Here is a 23,858-nt window from a genome sequence, read left to right on the forward strand (position 1 = left end):
TAGACTTGGCCTCCTCATGGTGGTTGTTTAAAATGCACTAAACTAAGATGTCACCACGTTCTTTCTTGGCTTGTTCTTTGTACTTTCTTGGCTTGTTCTTGTTCAGGCTCATGCTCCTCACTTCCACCCCCCAGATTCAGGGGTTCCCTTCTTTCCAGGCTTGGCTCTACAGGCCACCATGGCGAGTCCGAGCCATTGCAGGAGTGAGTCCCTATGGCTAATGCCTTCTGGAGGCTCCTGCTGAGTTTTCCACTCATGAGACAAATCTCAACTAGACAGTGAGACCCACCTTGCACCCGAGTCCTAGGGCACATGTTGTGGTGATCAAGGGGGCTTGGACAAAGTGGGGTGACCAGATGAAACTATGCTGCTGCATCCCTTTCTCACTTCAGCAGCCTGGTGTAAGACTGTCTTTGACAATTAGTGGACACTGAGTCAAGTGAAAGCCTTTATTTCACACACACTCCCCTCACGATGGGGTAGGCCCAGCAGGTACATTGGGAATACAGAGCAGATCACAGCATGGTGACTCTAGAAAGTTCTCATCTGAACTGCCCTGGGTGGCAGGGGAGAGAATGGGGGCTCAGTGCTGGGACCCAGCCAGTGTGTGCTCTTTGCAGTGCCCTGAGGCTGAGAGACTCCAGAGTTCAGCCCGTGCTGAGCCTGAGGATGTGAGCAAGGCCCTGGGTCACCCTATGGGAAGACATTTTGCTGTCCTACTAGAACATTCCCAGGGAGGCGCTGGGATCCATCCCAGAGTGAGTGACTCTGCAGCAGGGAAAGGTCCATTCTCCCCATTTCAGAGCTGGGAGCACTGTCAGGCATGCTCTTTAGGTCCCCGCGGCGGCTTCTGCTGAGCTCGAGGCCTAGGGAGGGGAGGGCCTTTGTGCGGGGGAACTGGGGGGAGAGGCACCTTCTGCTGCGGGTGCGGGGCCTGGAGACGCTGACCCGGGGCCTGTGGGTGATGCCCCGGGGGTGGAGGAAGCTGCGCTGCTGGGTTGGGAGCAGAACCAGGGGCGCGGTTGGGCTTCTGGCCTCTGTCCTTGGTGGGAACCCTGAGAGCCCTGATCTCCACTTCATCTGCAACAAGAGAAGAGTTTGTCTCGCTCCGTCCTCATCGACAGCTGTTTAGTGAGCATCTCCCACACACCTGCAGGGGGCCAGGGAGGAGCAGGACCACCCCCAACACACCCAGACCTATAGGGCAATCTCCAGGGACAGTGGCACCCCGTGATTGAGGGAACTCCACAGGGAGCACCCAGTAGGAGCCTTGGGTCCAGCCCCCAGGGCTGTCCTTTGTGTGATTTAAAGACAGTGCCCGAGAATAAGCCCCTAAGTTTAGAGTCCCTGAACCTGAGCTAGGCAGTTGGCAGTGTGTGTAGGGAGGGTGGCCCTAGGTCTCCCCACCTTCAGAGCTCAGATTTCCCATTTGCCCAGTTTCCCTGAACTGCAGCCCTGGTCAGCAACATGCGGGGCCTAAGAAACCAAGCTGTTTCCCAGAAATTCATCAAGCAAAGGGTTGAAGGAAAGGAAGTCCTCCTGGGCAGTCTTTGGGGATTTGCTGCCTTGGGGCTGGGGATGGGCAGCAGTCTGTGAGCTCTGGCCAGAACTGGACAAATTGTCCTTGGCTATTTGCAAACCCAAGTGAATCCAGCAGAGGCTCAGTGCTCAGGCCTGGGCCTACAGGTGCCCTGGCCTCTGGGGGGCTTCCCAGCCTCCCTGTCCCTGCCCCTGATCAGCCCCACAGCCCTGGGATGGGCTTCTTCAGGAACATCAGCTTTCTCTGGGCAGCACATGTGGCTTTCGGTGAAAAGCCAGACCTCAGGCCCTGCCGGTCCCACTTCAGTATTGACACGGGGGGTTACCAAATACAGTTCTGAGAGGCCCCCAAGAAGGGGACGGCCTGCCCCTGTGTCATCTCCCAGGTCCCATGGAGCCCATTTCCCTCTTGGGACGGTGGGCAGCTCTGGTCCAGCCCCTCCATAGCAAGCTGGGCTCCTGTTGACCAACTAGTCTATTCCCTTGGCATCTTCACTTTTTCTTTCAGCCTCACCTCAGAGGCCATTCCTAAGTGGCAAAGATGGCTTTACTGTCTGCAGGGACCCAATATCATGTCAGGCCAGTTCCAGAAACAAACCAAACCCACCATGACTGTGTCAACCAAAGGAGTACCAAGAGCCTCCTGAGTTTGGGAAGGAGGAGCTAACTGAGCAAGTGGCTGAGAACTCAGGCTGACTCAGACAGTCGAGGCTGGTAGAGAGTAAGATGGTGACCCTATCCCTCACACCCAAGTTCCAGCACTGCCCTTCCTGCTCCAGGAGTGGCTCCAGCCATTGTCCTTCCTTATTTCATCTCCTGCAGCCCCAACCCAGCCACAGGGCAAGGGGGAAGCACGCAAGGTGCCCAGGGCACTGAACTGAAACAAGGCTGAGATGGGGCAGAGGCTAGTGTTTGCAGGAGGGAGTCTAGGCTTGACCCCCAGCACTGCATGGGAACCCAAGCACCACTGGAATTAATCCCCTAAGCACAGCACCGGGGTGCTCAGTGAAGTTAATACCAGATATGGCTTGTAAAGAAAACCAAACCAAACAAAGAAAAATTAAAGCAGGTTTCTAGGCCCAACCTGGTGACAGGTGGCGTGAGCCCGAGAACCAGGGTCTTCTTTTGCACCATGTCCTAGACACAGGCTGCCCCAGCCTCAGCACATAGCCAGAGGGCTATGTACAGTGGCTAACCTCCTTCATCTGTATGAGTAGCATCTCCAGACCGTGGCCCTCGAGCAGAACTGTATACAAGCCACGTGGGTTATTTTAGCTGCAAAGGAGGGGGATTAGGTGATAGAGGAAGGGCCTACACAGGGGCTGGGGTCCAAGAAAGTCTAAGCAGGCCAAGAGCTGCTGTGAGGACCTGTGACATTCTATGAGGCAGGGCAGGAAGTGAGGGAAGGCGGGATATGGGGGAAGGAGTGCAGACACCAGCCCACATGGCAGGTCACAGGTCTGAAGGGGACTCCAACAAGGAGGTCTGAAGCAGGGCAGCCACAACCCAGGGTGGCCCAGGGCCATACTGCCTGGAGTGGGTGTAGGGACTTCTTGTGGGGTCTGAATAGCTCCTGCTAGGGAGAGGCACAGAGTGAAACCCTCTCCCCATTTTCCTTAAAATGGACAGGGAGCCCCAGGGGCCAGCCTGCCTCATTACATGTCCCATCTGTGGCTGGTTGCTGAACCCCTCTGCAGTTTGAGGTCCCCACGCTTTTCCCCCCGCACCTCTGGAGACACCAGGCACTGTTCTCTGACTCCAGCAACCAGGGTCCAGAGGACCATAACCTGGTCATTTGTGGGGCGGCACTGCTTAGGCTGTCTGAAGGGGCCCACTGCTCTCCTGCGTCCCTGGAGACAGCACATTGGAAATGGGAGATGCCTCATCACTGCACCTGTGCAGTCCAGATTGGTGAAGTGTCTGCCCTGCATGCGGTCAACCCATCTGTCTCCGTACCACAGGGTCTCACCCAGAGCAGCCCCTGAGCATCTCTGACTGGACAGCACTGTACCCCAAGAGAAAGCCTGTGTTCTGGAGACCCTGTTGTCCTGGTTTCCACCTGTGGCCTGAGGGGCACAGGGTTCCTGGACACACCGTGGCCATCCCTTTGCAGAGAAAAAGCTGTTCAGAGAAAATCTGGAGCACATCTGCATAGAGAGGTGGACCCCCCAAATACATCTCCACAACCTCATGCGGGGTCAAGGGTCAGCTTCCCGAGTTCTGCCCCTCCCCTCCAGCCCTATCTTTGTTCCTCAGAAATGAAGCTCTATGCCCAATGGGCTAGACCAGCAGCTGATTAGAGACTAGACAGTCTGAAGACGCCCACCCACAGTGTCCTCCTTCCATGTCACCCTCCCAAGTGTCCCGTGCAGATTCTGCATCCCCTCCCCTAGGTCTGATGAGGGCACAGGGAGGACTCACCATTCCTCTCGGGGGTCGACTGTTTTCTCCTGCTGATGTAGAAGATGAGCAGCGCCACAAAGAGCAAGGCCACAGCGCCAGCCCCACAGATGCCGAGGAGGAGACTCAGGTCCAGTCCCTTCTCTGCAAGGAGAACACAGGCAGTGGGCAGCGGGGTAGAATGGGGATCGCATCTCGGCTCGGCAGAGGATTCCTGGCCCCACAGGAAGCAGGGAAGAGTGTGATGGACCTTTTCACCAAGCCAAAGTCAGGGAGGTGAGGGAGGTGACGGACTGAGTCTGTTCCTGAGAGGGCCCAGGTCCAGGATCAGCTCACCCAAAACATTCTTTGAGCACTACTTTGTGGGACCAGAAATTCCCTATTGTTCCTTTGCTGAGGCCCTATCTACTGACTCTGAGAAGCTTTTAGACCATTGATGTAACCCCTGGCTTCACAGAAGGGCCCATAAAGGGAGGAATGTATTGCCTGAGGCCACACATCTGCTCTCCTGATCCCTGTGAGCACCCTTGCTTGTGTTTTCACACTGGGTCCAGCTTCATCTCCAGCTGCCCTTTTACCAGGCACTTCCTAAAGAACCTAAGGTAAATATTTCACTTGTCCAGCCCAGCTCTCTAGTCTCAGAACCAGCACCTCCACTTCACCCCTACATCCCCCAGATTTTCCCTGGTTAGTCAGAGAAACTCAGCAGCAGAGGAGATTTTCAGCTCCCAGATCTCCATTCACTGTCTCATCCTCAGACAAAGAGAAGTACAGAGGAGAAGATTTCTGGCTCAGGTATTCTAGTTAAGAGTTGTGTGACCTGGGAGTATGGTGCCGCCAGCAGGTAAACCTATACCTGTGGGGCGAGTGCATCAGCAGCTTGATGATGCCTTTAGACTTCCAGATACCCCAAAATTGTTGTGCCTTTGGCCAGGTCCCAACAACTTGGGGCCAAGTTTACCAAGAATTAAATGGCTAAAAATTAGGTATGTGGCAGACACACCCACAAACTACCTCTGACTCAGCTATACAAGCTCATTTATTTGCCTTATTTCAGAGACCCATAAATCTTGAAAGATCAAAAGATGCAGTTAGGGCCTGTAGTGCAGAGGTAGGTGGGAACCCATGACTGAGAGTACCAGGCTCGCTTGGATCAGGACTCGGCCTCCTTCCCCCAGGTCCCCAGTTTTCCAGTAGCTTGGCAGTCACATCTACAAACTGCCTCTGGCACCATGTAATCTCATCAATGACCTAGGCCCAGAGACTATAAACTAAAGCTCCCAGAAGAAAGTGCCACATAATGCCCTCACCCTGCACCAGGCTGTTTTCACCGGGGCACCTCAGAAGGGAGCAGGTTGAGTTTCGCTCCCTGCCTCAAGCAGAACACCTGCAGCCAAAAACCTCCAGAACTTAACCACTGTCATTCCCAAGGCCACTCTCCACATGCTCAGACCAGCCTCACTCCAAATGGGATGAACCTCACCAGAGAGCAGACTGGCAAGAAAACCCAGATATGTGGGAACTTGTAACTGAGATCAACAAGCCTGCTTGGATTGGGACTGGGTCTCCTCCCCACAGGTCCCCAGTTTACCAGAAGCTTCACAGTCACACCCACAAACTGCCCCTGGTGCCATGTAATCTCATCAATGGCCAAGACCCAGAGACTATAAACTAAAGCTTCCAGAAGAGAATGACACAGAATTTCCTGGGCATTATATCCTATCCATAACAAGCAATACAAAACAAATAGTCTAACCAACCTTTTCGGCAGATTTGAGTGGTGGTGAGACTGGCATTGAAATATCGAATGTAACCAAAGTAGAGAGAGTATGGGGGAAATTATCTGCCACACAAGCAGGGGAAGGATTGGAATGGGGTGGTGGGGGGGATTTTAGTGGTGGAAAGTGTGCACTGGTGAAGGGATGGGGTATTTGATGATTATATGACCGAAGCTCAAACATGAAAGCTTTGTAGCTGTAACTCATGGTGAATCAAAAAAAGGGGGGGGATAACAATAAAATTAAGTTAACAGAATAGAATTTTTTAAAAAACGTAATGTGGAGTTCATGCCCAATTCAATCAGCTTAATCAATGGCTAAATAAATAGCAGTACTCCTACATTATTTAAAAAAAAAAAGAGTTGTATGACCTTTCACAAGTTGCTCCACCTCTGAGCCTCTTCCCTTTGTAAACCCAGAAATAAAGAAAGTAACATCACAGGGAGACAGTTGGAAATTAATCCAGCAACCAGTATGAACGTGCTTTGTTCACACATCAAACAGCTTGAAGGCGAGGTCCTGCCTCTTCCTGGGAGGCAGTGTCCTGGGAAGGGGGTGTGTCTGCCCTTTATGAGTCCATAGCAGTTGAAGAAGCAGCAGCTGAGGCCAGGGGTCAGGGGATTTGGACTTCTGGTCAAGAAACAACTCAGCCAAGTAGCACTGACCACCCTTCTCCTGCCCGACTCCACTAGGAATGTATAGCACCAGGAAGCGCCCACTGGGTCCCAGGAACCAGCCTGGGAACAGAACCACAGTGGCCATGTTGACTGGACACCCGCCTCTTTGTTGGGGCCTGAGGTCCTGCTGTTTGCCTGCCAAGGACACAACCTTGTTCTCTGCTGAGGAAGGCGCTTTCAAAGGCAAAGATGCTGGGGAAACAGCCAAGAAGAGGCTCAGGACCTATAAGGATGTGTTGACATAGAGGAAGGGGTAAGGCTAGAACAAGTCAGGGGCGCCTGACTGAGCCATGAGGCCACCAGCTGTTTCGCAGAGTTTTACAACAGGGTGGCCACTGCTTGTCACAGGCACACTTGGGCACAGGGACACTCACAGTGTGTCCTTCTAGGGCAGAGGGACACCCCTGTTTGTCTCTGCAGCACTGTGGGACCTACTATTCTTTTCATTTATTCTGGTGCTGGACTTGGAAGCCTGGGCATCACACATGCAAGGGCCTCTTCTCCACTGAGCTGTGTTCCCCGTATTGGCCCTGCAGCCAATGTGTCTGCAGGTACTCCAGACACAACCATGCTTTTCCTATCGTGCCCTTCCGGAGACTGGGTGTCCCTAGTTTATGTGTTCAAGCCGGCCCTTTCCCCACCCTGCCCTTTCCAGAGCACAGAGGTCAGTCATCTCCTTGCTCCTTTGCCATGGTACTTGAGAAACTAAAGAGCAGCCTCTTCTTCCTGATCTGGCAGGAGCATCTCCCTCCCATTTCTTGGGTGGTCTTTTCCTGCAAGCTGCATTCTGGTGTCTGGAGTAAAGGCTCGGAATCAGTCAGACTCCGAATCTCACTTCTCCCAGGGCCCCGCTGACCCCACCTGACACCACCCTAATGCACACACCTATTGGTCAAATTGAGAAGGAAGAGTAGCCTGGCAAGGGAGAGGGCCTGCCAAAGTCCTCCTGGAACCAGGACAGGAGCTCAGTGACCATGCACAGCTTGGCCCCCAACTCGTTGGGGCAATGCAGCAGGTCTGCTTCTCAGCAGGTGCTTCTATACTGGGGCTCAGGTCAAGGAGTGCCACTCCCGGGAATAGCTTTGAATCCTGCAGGTCCATGTCTGCGTGTCTCTGGAGCCAACATCAGCTGAAGCAGGGCCAGTACTGCCCTCCTGAGCCCCTGGCCCTCCCTCCCACCCCATGTATCTTCCCCTAACACCCCCTGACTCCAGGATAGCCCCTCTTGACTTTGCCCCTCCAGAAAGGGAAGTTTTTGCTCTCTTCTTTCATCATTTACCCTGGGAATCACAGTCAAAGTCACTGAAAATATTGGGCAAGTCAGTTTGCAGCTCCAAGAAATGGAAATCTGCAGGACATAACCATCTGCCTCTTTAGCTTGGCAATTGTGTTTCATGGAAGACTCCCTGCATAAGACACCAAAGAACACAACCCCCACTCTCTTCCTAAATTTTGTGGAGAGATTCCCTGGGTAAAACATTCTCATCCTGAAAGAAGAGGTGTGCTGGGCCAGAGATAGTACAGGGATAAGTCTTGCATGTAACTGACCCTGGTTCAATCCACACATGGTCCATTTACCAACAGGAGTGATTCCTGAGCACAAAGTCAGGAGTAAGCCCTGCAAATCAGCAGGTATATCGCCCCAAACAACAACAACAAAATAATAGCACTAATTTTTTAAAGTAAGAAAAATAAGTAGAAGTTTTTCAGTTTTCATCCTGAGCCAAGGCTTTTTCTCACAGAGCAAGTCCTCCTGTACCTGAATTGGGCTGTTTTTGCAAAGTGGACTTGCATATAAGATTAGTACTGGCCACTTACCTGAACAATCAAAATTCCCTTGTTTGGTTTTCTTATTGATGTTGTTACTGGCTGTGCACCAGAATTTAGTCTTTTCCATGTAAAACTTGGATGTGATCATCTTCATATCATTGCTGGTCTTGTTCCCATTTAGAGACAGTTCTAGTTTAGTGCCAGTTCCATTTGCTACACGGCATGTCAGGGTTTTGTTTTTACAATCCCATGAGATGGTGGGTTCTGACACTCTCTCTGGAAAGAGAACAAAGATCCAATCCATATCAGGTCACTTTATGATTCTAGTAGCATACCTATTTACAGAGGTACGAAGAGTAGCAGAGGATGGAGACAGTTTGGGGTCAAGAAACAACTTCAAAGACTCTTAACTAGTTTTGAAATAAAGTACATTTAGAACAGATGTATTCCTGATAAAGTTCGTAGATACAGTAAACTGGTAAAAATGAATCATATCAAATGTTATTGTGCTGTTTTCTATCTTAAAATGCATTCACATATGATATGCTTCACTCTAAAAGACAGGCAAATGTCTTTCTTCCCATCTATGGATGAATTGTCCAGAGCTCTGAGAGGTGAAATGTGTGTTCCAAGAGCCCGCAGTAAGAAATGGAAGATTTTGAGAAGAGTTTAATTTGTATGGATAAGGGTTTTCAAGTCCTGTTCCCTTTGCACCTCATCTCAGCATTTGAGGGAGCACTGCTTCGAGAGCATTCATATCTCCTCCATATGTATCCAGAGACCTTTGTCACAAGTGTAAACCCAAGCCCTCCACCCGATACCAGGTCCTGGGAGCAGAGGGGTCAGTGGACAAGTCAAATTTGGGGGAAGGGAAAACCAGCCCCTGTTCTCTCCAAAGCTATTTACTGCCATTTACTGGACGTTGCAGAATCTCATCTATAAGAAAAGGAGAAGAACTAAACTTAAGTGCCATCAACATATTATTAGATAAATAATGAAATTCTATTCTATTTTTTAAAAATGACAGTCATGAAATTAGCAAGAAAATGGATAAACCTGGGAGAGTAGGTATTATGCTTAGTGAAATAAATAAGATTGAATAAAATCAAATACAGAATGGTTTTAGTCATATGCTATTTATAGAAATATAAAACAAAAAGCTAAATGCATCAAAAGTAAACTTTAAGACTCTATGATCAAATTAATAACCATCAGAAAGGACAGGGGGGAAATAGGTGGATAAATAGATGTGAATGCGATCAATTGTATGGGGAAAGGTAGAGTTGGACATTTATTGGTGAGCTTCATGCAACACCTAAAGACATTGGTATATGGCCATGCACACTTGCTGCCCAACTCTCACAAGTCAGTTTTACTGTCTGGTCATAGTCTAGCCTAGGCTCAACAGAACACAGGTTCCCAGCCCCCACACAGACCCTTTGGAGCACCAGACATAATAAAGAGATAGAGGATCTCACCCATACTGATGGATCAAAACAAGAGTGTAGGAAGAACTGATAGAGTAGAGCTGTGCAAGCTATTTGAGGAAGATGTCAATGCAATAGTCCTAAAGATGCTCACTAAAATGAGTAATTACTGTCAAGTAGTAAAGCAATGCAGAAGCCCACCAAGAACAGTTAGTGAAGAAACCAACTCAGAAGACCCAACCAGTAGTGGTGCACTAGACAACCTCTCTGAAAAGGAATTTAGAAGGGAGCTACTGAGGATCTATAGGGAGCTAAAAAAAAAAAATGAAACGCACCTCCAATAAAACACAAGAATATTTGAGAGCAGAAATGTGGGAAATGCTGGGGCTGGAGTGATAGCACAGCGGGTAGGGAGTTTGCATTGCATGCGGCCGATCCGGGTTCGATTCCCAGCATCCCATATGGTCCCCTGAGCACCGCCAGGGGTAATTCCTGAGTGCAGAGCCAGGAGTGACCCCTGTGCATCGCTGGGTGTGACCCAAAAAGAAAAAAGAAAAAAAAAGAAATGTGGGAAATGAAAATAAAATTACAAGCAGAAATGACAGATCTGAAAAACCTGGTAGGTGAATTGAAAAACTCAGTGAAGGCCTCAGCAACAGAGTAACAACTTCTGAGGACAGAATCAGTGAGCTTCCAGATGAGATGCAGAGAATCTCCAAACAACAACAGAAAATGGAAGAGCCTCAAAATGAACCAACAGTTGTCAAGAGAAAATTGAGATGAAGTCACGAGGAATAACATAAGAATTATTGGAGTCCCAGAGTGACAGGAAGAAAACCCTGACAGAGAAGAAACTGTCAAAAACATCATTGCTAAGATGTTCCCAGCACTGAAGAGCACATGCGACCAGATTCAGGAGACCAGAGGGGTACCAGCTAAAAGAAATCCAAACTAAAATACTCCTAAATACATTCTTATCAGAATGATGAAAACCATAGACAAAGACAACATTCTAAAAGCAGCAAGATCATAGAAAGAAATTACCTATAAAGGAACATTCTTAAGATTTACAGCCAATAGGTAATTTCTTTTTATGATCTTGCTGCTTTTAGAATGTTGTCTTTGTCTATGGTTTTCATCATTCAGATACACAGGTGGGGTGCGGGGCTGGGGGAATGGGGGCTGAGGGGAGGTATACTGTGATTCTTGGTGGTGGAATGTGTGCACTGGTGAAGGGATGGGTGTCCGAGCATTGTATAACTGGGACTTAAGCCTGAAAGCTTTGTAACTTTCCACATGGTGATTCAATAAAAAAAAATTAAAAAATAAAAAATAAATTAAAAAAATTAAATAAAATAAATGTACATTCAGACATCAGCTTCAACTAGAATTCATATAGATCAATTAGTATTACACACTCTGTGAGTTGGATAATGTATAATGTACAATGTGTAATGATCTACATCATTCACTTTGATAAAACATAAAGCTTTCTCATTGTCCTAAAAAAAAGAAGATTTACAGCCTGCTTATCTGATGAAACTCTCAGGGCCTGAAGATAGTGGTGGGATATAGTGAAAAAACTCAATGAAATAAATGCCTCACCAATAATACCCAGATAGACTCTCATTCATATCGGAAGGAACAACACACAGTTTCACAGACAAACATTCAACTCAAGAACTTCATAAATTCAAAACCATGGTTACAAGAACAACTAAACGGGCTACTTTTGGACAAGCCAACCCCCTAAAATACACCAAACTTCTGCAGAAAGATGAGACAAAACCTCATAACAATAATCTCTCTCAATGTCAATGGGCTAAATGCACCAATTAAAAGACACAGAGTGGCAGGATAAATCAGAAAATTAGACCCAACAAACGGCTGCCTGCAATAAACACATATGAACAGTCAGAGCAAACACAGACGTAAAGTCAAAGGCTGGAAAACAATCCCACAGGCGAACAACTCCCTAAAAAGAGCTGGGATGGCCATTCTGGTATCAGACATATTGATTTCAGACTGAAGAAAGTCACAAAGGACAGTGAAGGTCATTTCTTATTGATCAAGGGATCTGTACATCAGGAAGATTTTATACTCCTTAATGTATATACACCTAATGAGGAATCAACAAAATACTTAAAACAAACCCATAAACTGAAGAAAGATATCAATAGCTACACAAAACTAGTGGGAGATTTCAACACCGCTTTATCACCTCTCAATAGATCAACCAAATTCAAGCTTAGCAAGGGCATACTTTATCTGAGGGAAGAAATGGAAGAAAGAGGCTTAGTAGATATATACAGAACACTTCATCCTCAAAAAGTTGAATACACATTCTTCTCAAGTGTTCATGCGACATTCTCCAAGATAGACCACATGCTGGGCCAAAACACAAACCTCCATAAAATTAAGAAGATAGAGAATATACCAACAATCTTTTCAGACCACGATGTACTGAAAATAGACGTGAATCACACATACAAACAGAAAATCAAATTATACAGTTGGAAATTAAGCAGCTCACTATTGAACAACCAGTGCCTTAGAAAGGAAATCAAAGAAGAAGTCAAAAGATTCCTGGAAACAAATGAAAATGAAGACACGAGTTGCCAGAACTTATGGGACACAGCAAAAGCTGTGTTAAGAGGAAAGCTTATAGCTCTAAAAGCATTCCTCAGGAAGGGTGAGCCCACATAAGTAACCTAACCACATACTTAAGATCTTGGAAAATGACCAATAAAAGGAGCCCAACCCAGGCTGGAGGAAGTAAATAATAAAACTTAAAGTAGAAATAAACAAGATGGAAGCCAAAAAAACAATGCAAAAGATCAATGAAGCCAAGAGCTGGTTCTTTGAGAAAATAAACAAGATCAATAAACCTCTAGTAAGACTCACAAAGAGCGAGAGAGAGAAAACCCTAATAAACCAAATCAGAAATGAAAAGGGGGAACATCACAAAAGAAACTGCAGAAATTCAAAGAATTCTTAGAGATTACTTTAAGAATCTTTGTGCCACAAAATAAAACAAAACAAAAAAACTTGAGGAAATGGATAAATTCCTGGATTCCTCAGCCTCCCAAGGCTGAACTAAGAAGACCTGGAATACCTGAACAGACCTATCACCATCAAGGAAATTGAAACGGTTATAAATATCTCCCCCCAAACAAAAATCCTGGCCCAGATGGATTCACTAGTGAATTCTTCCAAATCTTTAAAGAGGACTTACTTCCAAACCTTTTTAAGTTTTCCCAGGAAATCGAAGAATCAAAAACACTTCCAAAAAGTTTCTATGAGGGAAATATCACCCTGATACCAAAAGCAAACAGAGATAACACGGAGAAAGAGAATTACAGACCAATATCCCTGATGAACACATCACAAAATGCTCAACAAAATACAAGCAAATAGAATCCAAAGATTCATCAAAAAGATCATACACCATGACCAAATAGGATTCATTCCAGGGACGCAAGGATGATTTAACATTTGCAAGTCAATCAACATAACCCATCATATCAATAAGAGAAAAGATAAAAACTATATGATCATATCAATAGACGCAGAGAAAGCATTTGACAAGATCCAGCACCTGTGCATGATGAAAATTCTCAGCAAAATGGGCATTGAAGGAACTTTCCTCAATATAGTCAAAGCCATTTTCCACAAGCCCACAGCAAGCATCATTATGGGGAGAAACTCAAAGCTTTATCTTTAAGATCAGGGACAAGACATGGTTGCCCACTCTCACCACTCCTATTCAATGTAGTACTGGAAGTTCTTGCCATAGTAGTTAGGCAAGAGGATCGCCCCCCGCCCGCAGTCTGGGTCTCTGAAGCCCCCAGCCCCTCCTCACGCCTCTCAGTCACATCCCTGCACCGCCTTAACCCCCTCTCCTCTTGCTCAGTTTGTTGGGGGCGTGTCCTCACGTCAGGGGGTGTGGTCTCGAAGGGGGCGTGGCCTCCTTCTGGAGCGCGGCTGCTTATGTGGCCACAGTTATTTCTCCCATTCCATGCATTGTGCTTTGGCCACAATCGATATAATCTATTCCTCTGAAGAATACCCTGGTCATCTTAGTCACTATATGTTAATAGTCAACTAGCCTAGCCTATCCTAATTTCACAAAAACTGTCAGTGAACACATCAAGCTGCACATAAAGTCCTTTATAAAAAGATCATAGCCCCACGTCTTCAATTGAGGCCCCTCTCAAGCTAAGGAAGAGCGCCTGACAGTAAAGACCATAACAGTATGAAGAAACAGCGAAAATCCCCACCACCAGGAGAGATGGAAGAGAGGATCTCAGAAACCTCAACAGGGACTTCCCAGAAATACAACCTCCTCTCAGATAAAGAATTCAGAGAGGAAATCGTGAAGATGGTTGACGAACTCAAAGCAACTATGGAACAGACATCCAATAAATTAAGGGAGGATATGGATGCAGCATTGGAATGGTCCACCAAGATAATCCAGGAAGAAATGAGAGCAGAAATTTCAAAGCTTCAAACAGAAGTGACACAATTAAAAGAATCGGTAGATGAAATGAAAAACTCGGTAGGAACCCTCAATAGTAGAATGACTACAGCCGAAGACAGAATCAGTGAGCTTGAAGACAAGCTGCAGAAGGCATACAGGCAACAACAAATAATGGCAAAAGACCTCAAAATGGCTCTAGAGTGAATTAGAGTCCTAGGGGATGATCTCAAGAGAAACAACATAAGAATCACTGGAGTACCAGAAGCACAGGGAACCAATCCCAATGAAAAAAAACACAATTAAAGACATCATTGCGAAGAAATTCCCAGAGCTAGAGAATGCAGGCATCCAGATCCAAGGAGTCCGAAGGGTGCCAGCTAAAAGGGACCCAAATAAAAATTCCCCAAGGCATATCATAGTCAGAATGATGGATGCCGTGGATAGAGACACAATACTGCAAGCAGCAAGATCAAAGAAGGAAATCGTATACAAAGGAGCACCCCTTATATTCATAGCAGTTAGGCAAGAAAAAGATATCAAGGGCACATATATAGGAAAAGAAGAGGTCAAGATAGCACTATTTGTGGGGAAATGATACTATACTTAGAAAATCCTAAAGATTCTACAAAAAAAGCTCCTAGAAACAATAGGTTTGTATAGAAAAGTGGCAGTCTACAAAATCAACTCCGAAAGTTCATGGCTTTCCTATATACAAATATGAAAGAGAACAAATAGATATTAAAAAAAACAGTCCCGCCCCCTGTGCACCACCCTAGCTCCACCACTTCCTGAACAGGTGTGTGGGACCCTCCCAGCCCCGCCCAGCATGACAAAGCTGCCCTGCCAGACCCGTGCAGCACTTCTGCAGCACCTCAGGACCCCAGTTTCCGGCCCCAGGCCCCCCTTCGCACTGCCCTAGTTCTGCTGCTTCCCACAACAGGTTACTGGGGGTGTGGACTCTACGCCATGGGGCGTGGCCTCAACAGAACGGGCGTGGCCTCCTGTAGGGCCACAGTTCTTTTTCTCCCCTTCCCTGCACTGCGGACTTAGGTCACTATCTGTATAACCTATTTCTTGGACGAACACACTGGCCATCTCAATCACTATATGACAATAGTCTATTAGCCTATTCTAATTTCACCAAAACTATCAGTGAACACAAGAATCTGCACAAACCTTTATAAAAAGAGCATAGCCTCCAAATCTTCACTAGAGGCTTCACATAAACCAGGAGGAGCACCTGAGAGTAAGGAAGTATTCTAAAAGGGGGGAAAGGCTACCATTAATTGACTTAGCTCACCCAGAATCCACTCTTACAGCAAGAGGGAATAGGGATAGAGAACTGGAAGGCTCCACCTCTATAGTACCATAACAATATGAAGAAACAGCAAAAATCCCCACCATGAGGAGAGGATGAAGAAAAGATTCCAAAAGCCCCAACAGGGGTTACCCACAAATACAATCTCTCAGATAAAGAATTCAGAGATGAAATGTTGAAGATGTTCAACGAACTCAAAATAAACATGAAACAGACATCCAATAAATTAATGGAGGATCTGAAAGAAACAATGGAACGGTCCACCAAGAAAATACAGGAAGAAATGAGAGCAGAAATTTCAAAGCTGCAAACAGAAGTGATACAAATAAAGGAATCAGTAGATGAAATAAAAAAAAAAACTCAGTAGGTGCCCTCAACAGTAAAATAGCTGCAGCCGAAGACAGAATCAGTGAGCTTGAAGATGAGCTGCAAAAAGCTTACAAAAGACCTCAAAGTACTCTAGGGAGAATCAGAGTCCTAGGGGATGACCTCAAGAGTAACAACATAAGAATCATCAGAGTGCCAGAAGGACAGGGAAGTAACCTCAATGAAAAAAACACAGTTAAAGACATCATTGCTAAGAAATTCCCAGATCTAGAAATGCAGGCATAAAGATCCAAGGAGCCTGAAGGGTGCCAGCTAAAAGAGACCCTAATAAAAAGTCTCCAAGACATATCATAGTCAGAATAATGGATGCCATGGATAGAGACACAAAATTGCAAGCAGCAAGGTCAAAGAAGGAAATCACATACAAAGGAGCACCCCTTAGATTTATAGCAGACCTATAAGAGTAAGCCCTCCAAGCATGAAAACAATGGTGGGATATAGTGAAAAAACTCAATGAACTGAACAATTCACCAAGAATACTTTATCTGGCTAACCTCTCACTCAAACTCGAAGAAAAAATACACTATTTCATGGATAAACAACAGCTCAGGAACTTCATAGACACAAAACCAAACTTAAAAGAAGGACTAAAGGGGTTACTGTAAGACAAGAAAAAACCCTACAAGTGCAACAAACCCCTGCAGAAAGATGGCACAAAACCCCATGACAATAATCTCTCTCAATGTCAATGGTCTAAATGCACTGATTAAGAGACACAGAGTGGCAAAATGGATTCAGAAACTGAACCCAACATTTTTCTGCCTACAAGAAACCCATATGAACAGTCAGAGCAAACACAGATTCAAAGTCAAAGGATGGAAAACAATCTTACAAGCAAACAACTCCCTCAAAAAAGCTGGGGTGGCCATACTAGTATCTGAGAACATAGATTTCAGGTTGAAAAAGATTAGAAGGGACAGCAAAGACCATTTTTTTTATTAATCAAGGTATATGTACAGCAGGAAGAAATCACACTCCTAAATGTATACGCACCTAATGAGGGACCAGCTAAATACTTAAAACAACTGTTAACAGATTTTAAGGAGGATATTACTAGCAACACAATAGTAGTTGGAGATTTCCACACTGCCCTATCACCTCTAGATAGATCAACAAGATTAAAACTCAGCAAGGAAACAGTGGCTTTGAAGGAAGAGATAGAAGAGAGAGGACTAATAGATCTATACAGGGATTTATATCCCAAAAAGAAAGAACACAGAATTTTTTTTCCAGTGCACATGGAACATTTTCCAAAATAGACCACGTACTGGGTCACAAAACAGACCTCAACAGAATCAGAAAGATAGAAATTGTATCAATTATCTATTTAGACAACGATACACTGAATATAGAAGTCAATCAACCACAGACATGGAGCTCTAAATCAAACACCTGGGAATTAAACCACTCAATGTAGAACAACGAGTGGGTTAGGAAGAAAATCAAAGAAGAAATCAAAAGATACCGGGAAACAAATAAGAATGAAGACACGAGTTATCAGAGTTATCAGAATCAATGGGACGCAGCTAAAGCAGTGTTAAGGGGAAAATTTATAGCTCTGCAAGCATTCCTTGGAAGAAAGAAAGGGCCTACATAGAAAACTTGACTTCACAGCTCAAGACCTTAGAAAAGGACCAACAAAAGGAGCCCAAACCAGGCAGAAAGAAAGAAATAACAAAACTTAGAGCCGAAATTAACAACATGGAAATCCAAAAGATCAATGAAACCAAGAGTTGGTTCTTTGATAAAATAAACAAGATTAATAAACCACTAGCAAGACTCCGAAAGAAAGAGAGAGAACCCTAATAAACCAAATCAGAAATAAAAAGGGGCTATCACAACAGAAACTGAAGAAATTCAAAATATTATCAGAGACTAGTTGGAAGTCTGTATGTCACAAAACAAGAGAACCTAGAAGAAATGAATAAATTCCTGGATTCCTATAATCTCCCAAAGCTGAATCAAGAAGATCTGGAATACCTGAATAGATCCATTAATATCAAGGAAATTGAAACTGTAATCAAAAGTCTTCCCCAAAACAAAAGCCCAGGTCCAGATGGATTCACTAGCGATTTTTTTTCAAACATTTAAAGAGGACCTATTGCCAGTTCTTCTCAAGCTTTTGCAGGAAATTGAAGAAAAAGAAACTCTCCCAGTTTCTATGAGGCTTATATCTCCCTAATACCAAAAACAAAGACACCACAAAAATAAAAACTACAGCCGATGAACTACAGTCCCTGATGAACACGGACGCGAAGATTCTCAACAAAATATTAGCAAACAGAATTCAACAACTCATCAAAAAGATTATACACCACGATCAAGTGGGATTCACCCCATGGATGCAAGGATGGCTAACATTCAAAAATCAATCAACATAATCCATCATATCAACAAAATAATAGATAAAAATCATATAATCATATCAATAGATGCAGAGAAAGTATTTGACAAGATCCAGCACCCGTTTATGACGAAAACTCTCGCCAAAATGGGTATAGAAGGGGCCTTCCTCAATATAGTCAAAGCCATTTATCACAAGCCTACGGCAAGCATCATCCTCAATAGGGAAAAACCAAGAGCCTTCCCTCTAAGATCAGGGATGAGACAAGGATGCGCATTTTCTCCACTTGCAATAGCGATTAGTCAAGAAAAAGATATTAAGGGCATTTAGGTAAGAAAGAAAGAAATCAAGCTCCCACTATTCGCAGATTATATGATACTATATTTAGAGAACCCTAAAGCCCCTACCAAGAAACTTCTAGAAACAATAGACTTGTTAAGTAAAGTTGCAGGCTATAAAATCAATACCCAAAAGTCCATGGCTTTCCTATACACAAATAATGAAAGAGAAGAAAGTGACATGAAAAAAGCAATCCCGTTCACCAACACGCCTCAGAAAATTAAGTACCTCGGAATTAGCTTAACTAAGGAGGTAAGGGACCTGTACAAAGATAACTACAAAATGCTACTTCACGAAATAAAGGAGGACACAAAGATTGGAAAGATATCACCTGCTCATGGATTGGGAGAATTAACATTGTCAAAATGGCAATACTCCCCAAAGCATTATACAGATTCCATGCAATCCCTAATAAGGATATCCATGACATTCTTCAAAGAAATGGATCAAACACTCCTGAAATTCATATGGAACAACAAATCCCCACGAATAGCTAAAACAATTCTGGGAAAAAAGGAAGATGCGAGGCATTACCTTCCCCAACCTCAAACTCTACTATAAAGCAGTAATAATTGAAACAGCATGGTACTGCAACAAAGGCAGAGACACAGATCAATGTAACAGGGTTGAATATCCTTATACACACCCTCAAATGTATGGTCACCTAATCTTTGATAAGGGAGCAAGAAACATGAAGAGCAGCAAGGAAACCTTCCTTAACAAATGGTGCTGGCAAAATTGGACAATTACATGCAAAAAATGGGCTCAGATCTCTACCTAACACCATGTACGAAAATCAGATTAAAATGGATTAAAGATCTCAACATCAGACCAGAATCCATAAAATACATTGAAGACAAGGTGGGCAAAACTTTCCACGACATTGAAGCTAAAGGTATCTTCAAAGATGACATGCCATGGCCAAGCAAGTGGAAACAGAGATTAACAAATGGGACTATCTTGAACTAAGAAGCTTCTTCACCTCAAAAGAAACAGTGATCAAAATACAAATACAGTAAACAGAATTGGAAAGGATATTTACCCACTACCCATTGGATAAGGGGTTGATGTCAAGGACATACAAGGCACTAGTTGAACTCTACAAAAAGAAGACATCCAACCCCATCAGAAAATGGGGCAATGAAATAAACAGAAACTTTCTCAAAGAAGATATCCTAATGTTCAAAAGGCACATGAAAAAATTCTCTTCATCACTAATCATCAGGGAGATGAAGATATAAACAACAATAAGATATCATCTTACACCACAAAGACTGGCCCACATCCAAAAGAACAAAAGCTACCGGTGTCAGCGCAGATGTGGGGAGAAAGGGACTCTCCTTCACTGCTGGTGGGAATGCCAATAGGTTCAGCCCTTTTGGAAAACAGTATGGAAGATTCTAAAAAAATTAGAAATTGAATTTTCATTTGAACCAGCTATACCACTTTGGGGAATATATCCTGGAGAGGTAAAAAAGTATAGTAGAAATGACATCTGCACTTGTAGGTTCATTGCTGCACTGTTTACAATAGCCAAAATCTGGAAAAAACTCGAGTGCCCAAGAACAGATGACTGGTTAAAGAATATTTGGTACATCTACACAATGGAATACTATGCAACTGTTAGAAAAAATGACTTCATGAAATTTGCATATAAATGGATCAACATGGAAAGTATCATGTTAAATGAAATGAGCCAGAAAGAGAGGGAGAGACATAGAAAGATTGCACTCATCTGTGGAATATAAAGTAACAGAATGGGAGACTAACACCCAAGAATAGTAGAGATAAGGACCAGGAGGTCTACTCCATGGTTAGGAAGCCGGCCTCAAAAGTTGGGGAAAAAGGCAGCTCAGATAGAGAAGGGAACACCAAGTAAAGGGTATTTGGAGGACCAACTAAGGTTGAGAGATTCGAGCCGAATGTAGACTATAGATCAAACACAATAGCCACTCAATACCTCTAGTGCAAACTACAACACGCAAAAGGAAAGAAAGAACAAAAGGGAATGCCCTGCCACAGAGGTGGGGTGGGGCAGGATTGGGGAGGTGAGAGTGGGTGGGAGGGATACTGAGATCATTGGTTGGTGGTGGAGAATGGACACTGGTAGAGAGATGGGTACTTGATTATTGTATGACTGAAACACAAGCACGAAAGTTTGTAAGTATGTAACTGTACCCCATGGTGATCACTAATTAAAAAAAATTTTTTTAAATCCCATTCATAATAGTGCCTCAGAAAATCAAGTACCTTGGAATAAGTTTAATTAAAGAGGTGAAGACAAAGAAAACTAAAAAACACTGCTTCAAGAAATAAAAGAGGACACTAGGAATTGGAGACACATCCCCTGCTCATGGATCGGGAGGATTAAAATTGTTAAAATGGCAGTACTCTCCAAAGCATTACACAGATGCAATGTGGTCCCTCTAAAGATATTCATGACATTTTTCAAAGAAATAGACAAAATACTTCTGAAATTCATATGGAACAGCTAAAGCAATCCTTGAAGAAAAGAAGGTGGGTGGCATCACCTTCTTCAACTTCAAACTGTACTACAAAGCAGTAGTAATTAAAACAGCATCGTATTGGACTAGAAACAGACCCACAGACCAATGGAACAGAGCTGAATATTATGACACAGAGTCTCAAATATATGACCACTTAATCTATGATAAAGGATCAAGAAATATGAAGTAGAACAAGGAAAGCCTCTTCAACAAGTGGTGCTGGGAAAACTGGACAGTTCCCTGCAAAGTAATGAACTCTGACCTCTGTCTAATGCCATGCACAATAGTTAGATCAAAGTGGATTTTAAAAACCTCAATATCAGACCTGAATCCATTAGGCACATGGAGGAAAATGTAGGCAGAACCCTCCATGATATTGAAGCTAAAGGCATCTTTAAGGATGAAACAACACTGACCAAGCAAGTGGAAACGAAGATAAACAAATGGGACTACATTAAATGAAGAAGCTTATCTGTCTCAAAAGAAACAGTGACAAAAATACAGAGAGAGCACACGGAATGGAAAAAAATATTTACCCAATACCCATCTGATAAGGGATTAATATCCAGGATATACAAAGCACTCGTAGAATTGCACAAGAAAGAAACCTCCAACCCCATCAAAAAATGGGGAGAAGAAATGAACAGAAGCTTCCTCAAAAAATATAAAGGATGGCCAAAAGGCACATGAAAAAATGTTGCTAATCATCAAAACAACAATGAGATATCATCTCACACCACAGAGACTGGCACACCCTAAAAGAACAAGAACAACCAGTGTTGGCATGGATGTGGGGAGAAAGGGATTCTCTTTCACTGTTGGTGGGAATGCCAACTGGCCAAGCCTTTTTTTGGAAACAATATGGGCATTCCTTCAAAAACTGGAAATTGAACTCCCCTCTGACACCACAATACCACTTCTGGGTATATATTCTGAGGGTCAAAAAAAGCATACCAAAGATGACATCTGCACTTGTATGTTCACTACAGCACTGTTCCAATAGCCAGAATCTGGAAACAATTCGAGTGCCCAAGAACAGGTGACTGGTTAAAGAAACTTTGGTACATCTACACAGTGGAAAAGTATGCAGTTTCTGGGAAAGATGCAGTTATGAAATTTTCTTATAAGTGGATGGCTATGGAGAGTATCATGCTAAGTGAAATGAGTCAGAAAGAGAGGGACAGATATAGAAGGACAGCACTCATTTGTGGAATATAAAATAACATAGTATGAGACTGACATTCAAGGACAGTAGAGACCAGGGCCAGGAAGATTGCTCCATAGTTGGAAGCCTGTCTCATGAGCTGGGGGAGAAGGCATCTGGGATAGAGAAGGGATCACTAAGTCTATGATGGTTGGAGGAATCGTTTGGGATGGGAGATGTGTGCTGAAAGTAGATACAGGACCAAACGTGATGGCCTCTCAGTATTTATATTGCAAAACAATGCCTGAAAGTAGAGAGAGAGTATGGGGAAATTGTTTGCCATAGATATAGGGGAGGATTTGGACGGGGGGGTGGGGATACTGGGAACATTAGTGGTGAAAACTGTGCACTGGTGGAGGGATGAATGTTCAATCATTGTATGACTGAAATTCAAATATGAAAGCTTTGTAAGTATCTCACAGTGGTTCAATTAAAAAAGAAGACGTTAAAAATGAGCAATTACTAAATGAGTAATCATAGGAGCTACAACATCAGCAGAGATGGAAAAAGTAGAAGACAACCCCAAGTAGAAATCATAAAGCTAAAGAATACTAAGAAACTAAGGAAGGAGTCAAAGAGATAGTAAAGGGGTTAAGGTACTTGCCTTGCACACAGCAAGCCCCACTCTGATTTCTGGCACTGAACATGGTCTTCTAACAATGCCAGGAGTAATCCCTGAGCACAGAGCCAGGAGTAAGCCCTGATCATTGCGAGACTTAGCCCCAAAACTAAAATATTATTAATAATAATAATGAAGGTGTTAGATTCCGGGGGTGACTTGATGGCTAAAAGTGTTTTCATGCAAGTGTGAGGCCATGAGTTTGATCACCAGTACCACCCACATGTGCCAAACCTGGTTCATATGGCTCCATTATCTAAAACTCCCAGACCCCAGCAAATTGTGTGCTCTTTGGTATATAGACAGGTGTATACAAACACCACAGCTACAGTCGGCGACAGACAGCAAGGTCACAACTAAATACGTATGAGTACTGAGACCAGGGATGTGACTCCAATTTAGCTCATGTTTGAGTACCACAGCAGCCTTTGCTGCCACTACAACCAGAAGAAGCACAAGCAAAAAATATGGGCAATCTCAGTGAGCATTTGTGCATGCATGACAAATGAAACTGCATTTGGTCCTGAGCGAGTACTTCGGCTACATGTGTGATTCTGCCAAGCAGGTATCCCACCTCTCCTAAGATCCTCATCCAAGTGTAGAAGTGTCACCAACTCCATGGAGCATAGGAAACCCCAGTAATCATAACAGCAACCAAGGGACAGGAAGACAGAGATAAAGAAAAGAAGATATCAAAAGAGGAGTAAGAGAAGTGCAGATCAACAGAAACACATTGTAATACATGCAGAATCCACATAGAAAAGTAACAATAAAGTCTTCTATCATAATAATTTCACTGAATGTTAATGATCTGAACTCATAAGTCATAAGGCAAGAACAGATCATAAAACAGAATCCAACCTTCTTGAATACCCAGGAAAAAAAACATATGCTTGAAGTAAAAGGTTGGAAAACTATCGAACAGACATTTGGTAGCCTCCCAGAAGTAAGAGGAGTCATCCTTACATCAGAAATAGTAGAGTTTAAACTAAAAAGGCAAAAGAGACATGGGTAGACATAATATAATGATTAAAGGATCAATCATTGAGTGGACTTAATATTTAATATA

The 23,858-nt window shown here is 44.1% G+C and overlaps 1 protein-coding gene across 1 annotated transcript in view; it reads right to left on the minus strand.

The window, feature by feature from the left end:
- Positions 1-817: 817 nt before the first annotated feature.
- CD2 (CD2 molecule) overlaps positions 818-23,858 on the minus strand; it is a 30,951-nt gene continuing 7,910 nt past the window's right edge. Inside the window, exons 3-5 of the mRNA XM_055140854.1 lie at positions 8,213-8,440; positions 3,961-4,083; positions 818-1,080 (exon numbers count right to left, since the gene is read on the minus strand). Of these exons, the coding sequence (XP_054996829.1) occupies positions 818-1,080; positions 3,961-4,083; positions 8,213-8,440 (614 nt within the window). The remainder of the gene's footprint in view (positions 1,081-3,960; positions 4,084-8,212; positions 8,441-23,858) is intronic.

Source organism: Sorex araneus, chromosome 5 (genome assembly GCF_027595985.1).
Source record: "Sorex araneus isolate mSorAra2 chromosome 5, mSorAra2.pri, whole genome shotgun sequence".
Classification (NCBI taxonomy): domain Eukaryota; kingdom Metazoa; phylum Chordata; class Mammalia; order Eulipotyphla; family Soricidae; genus Sorex; species Sorex araneus.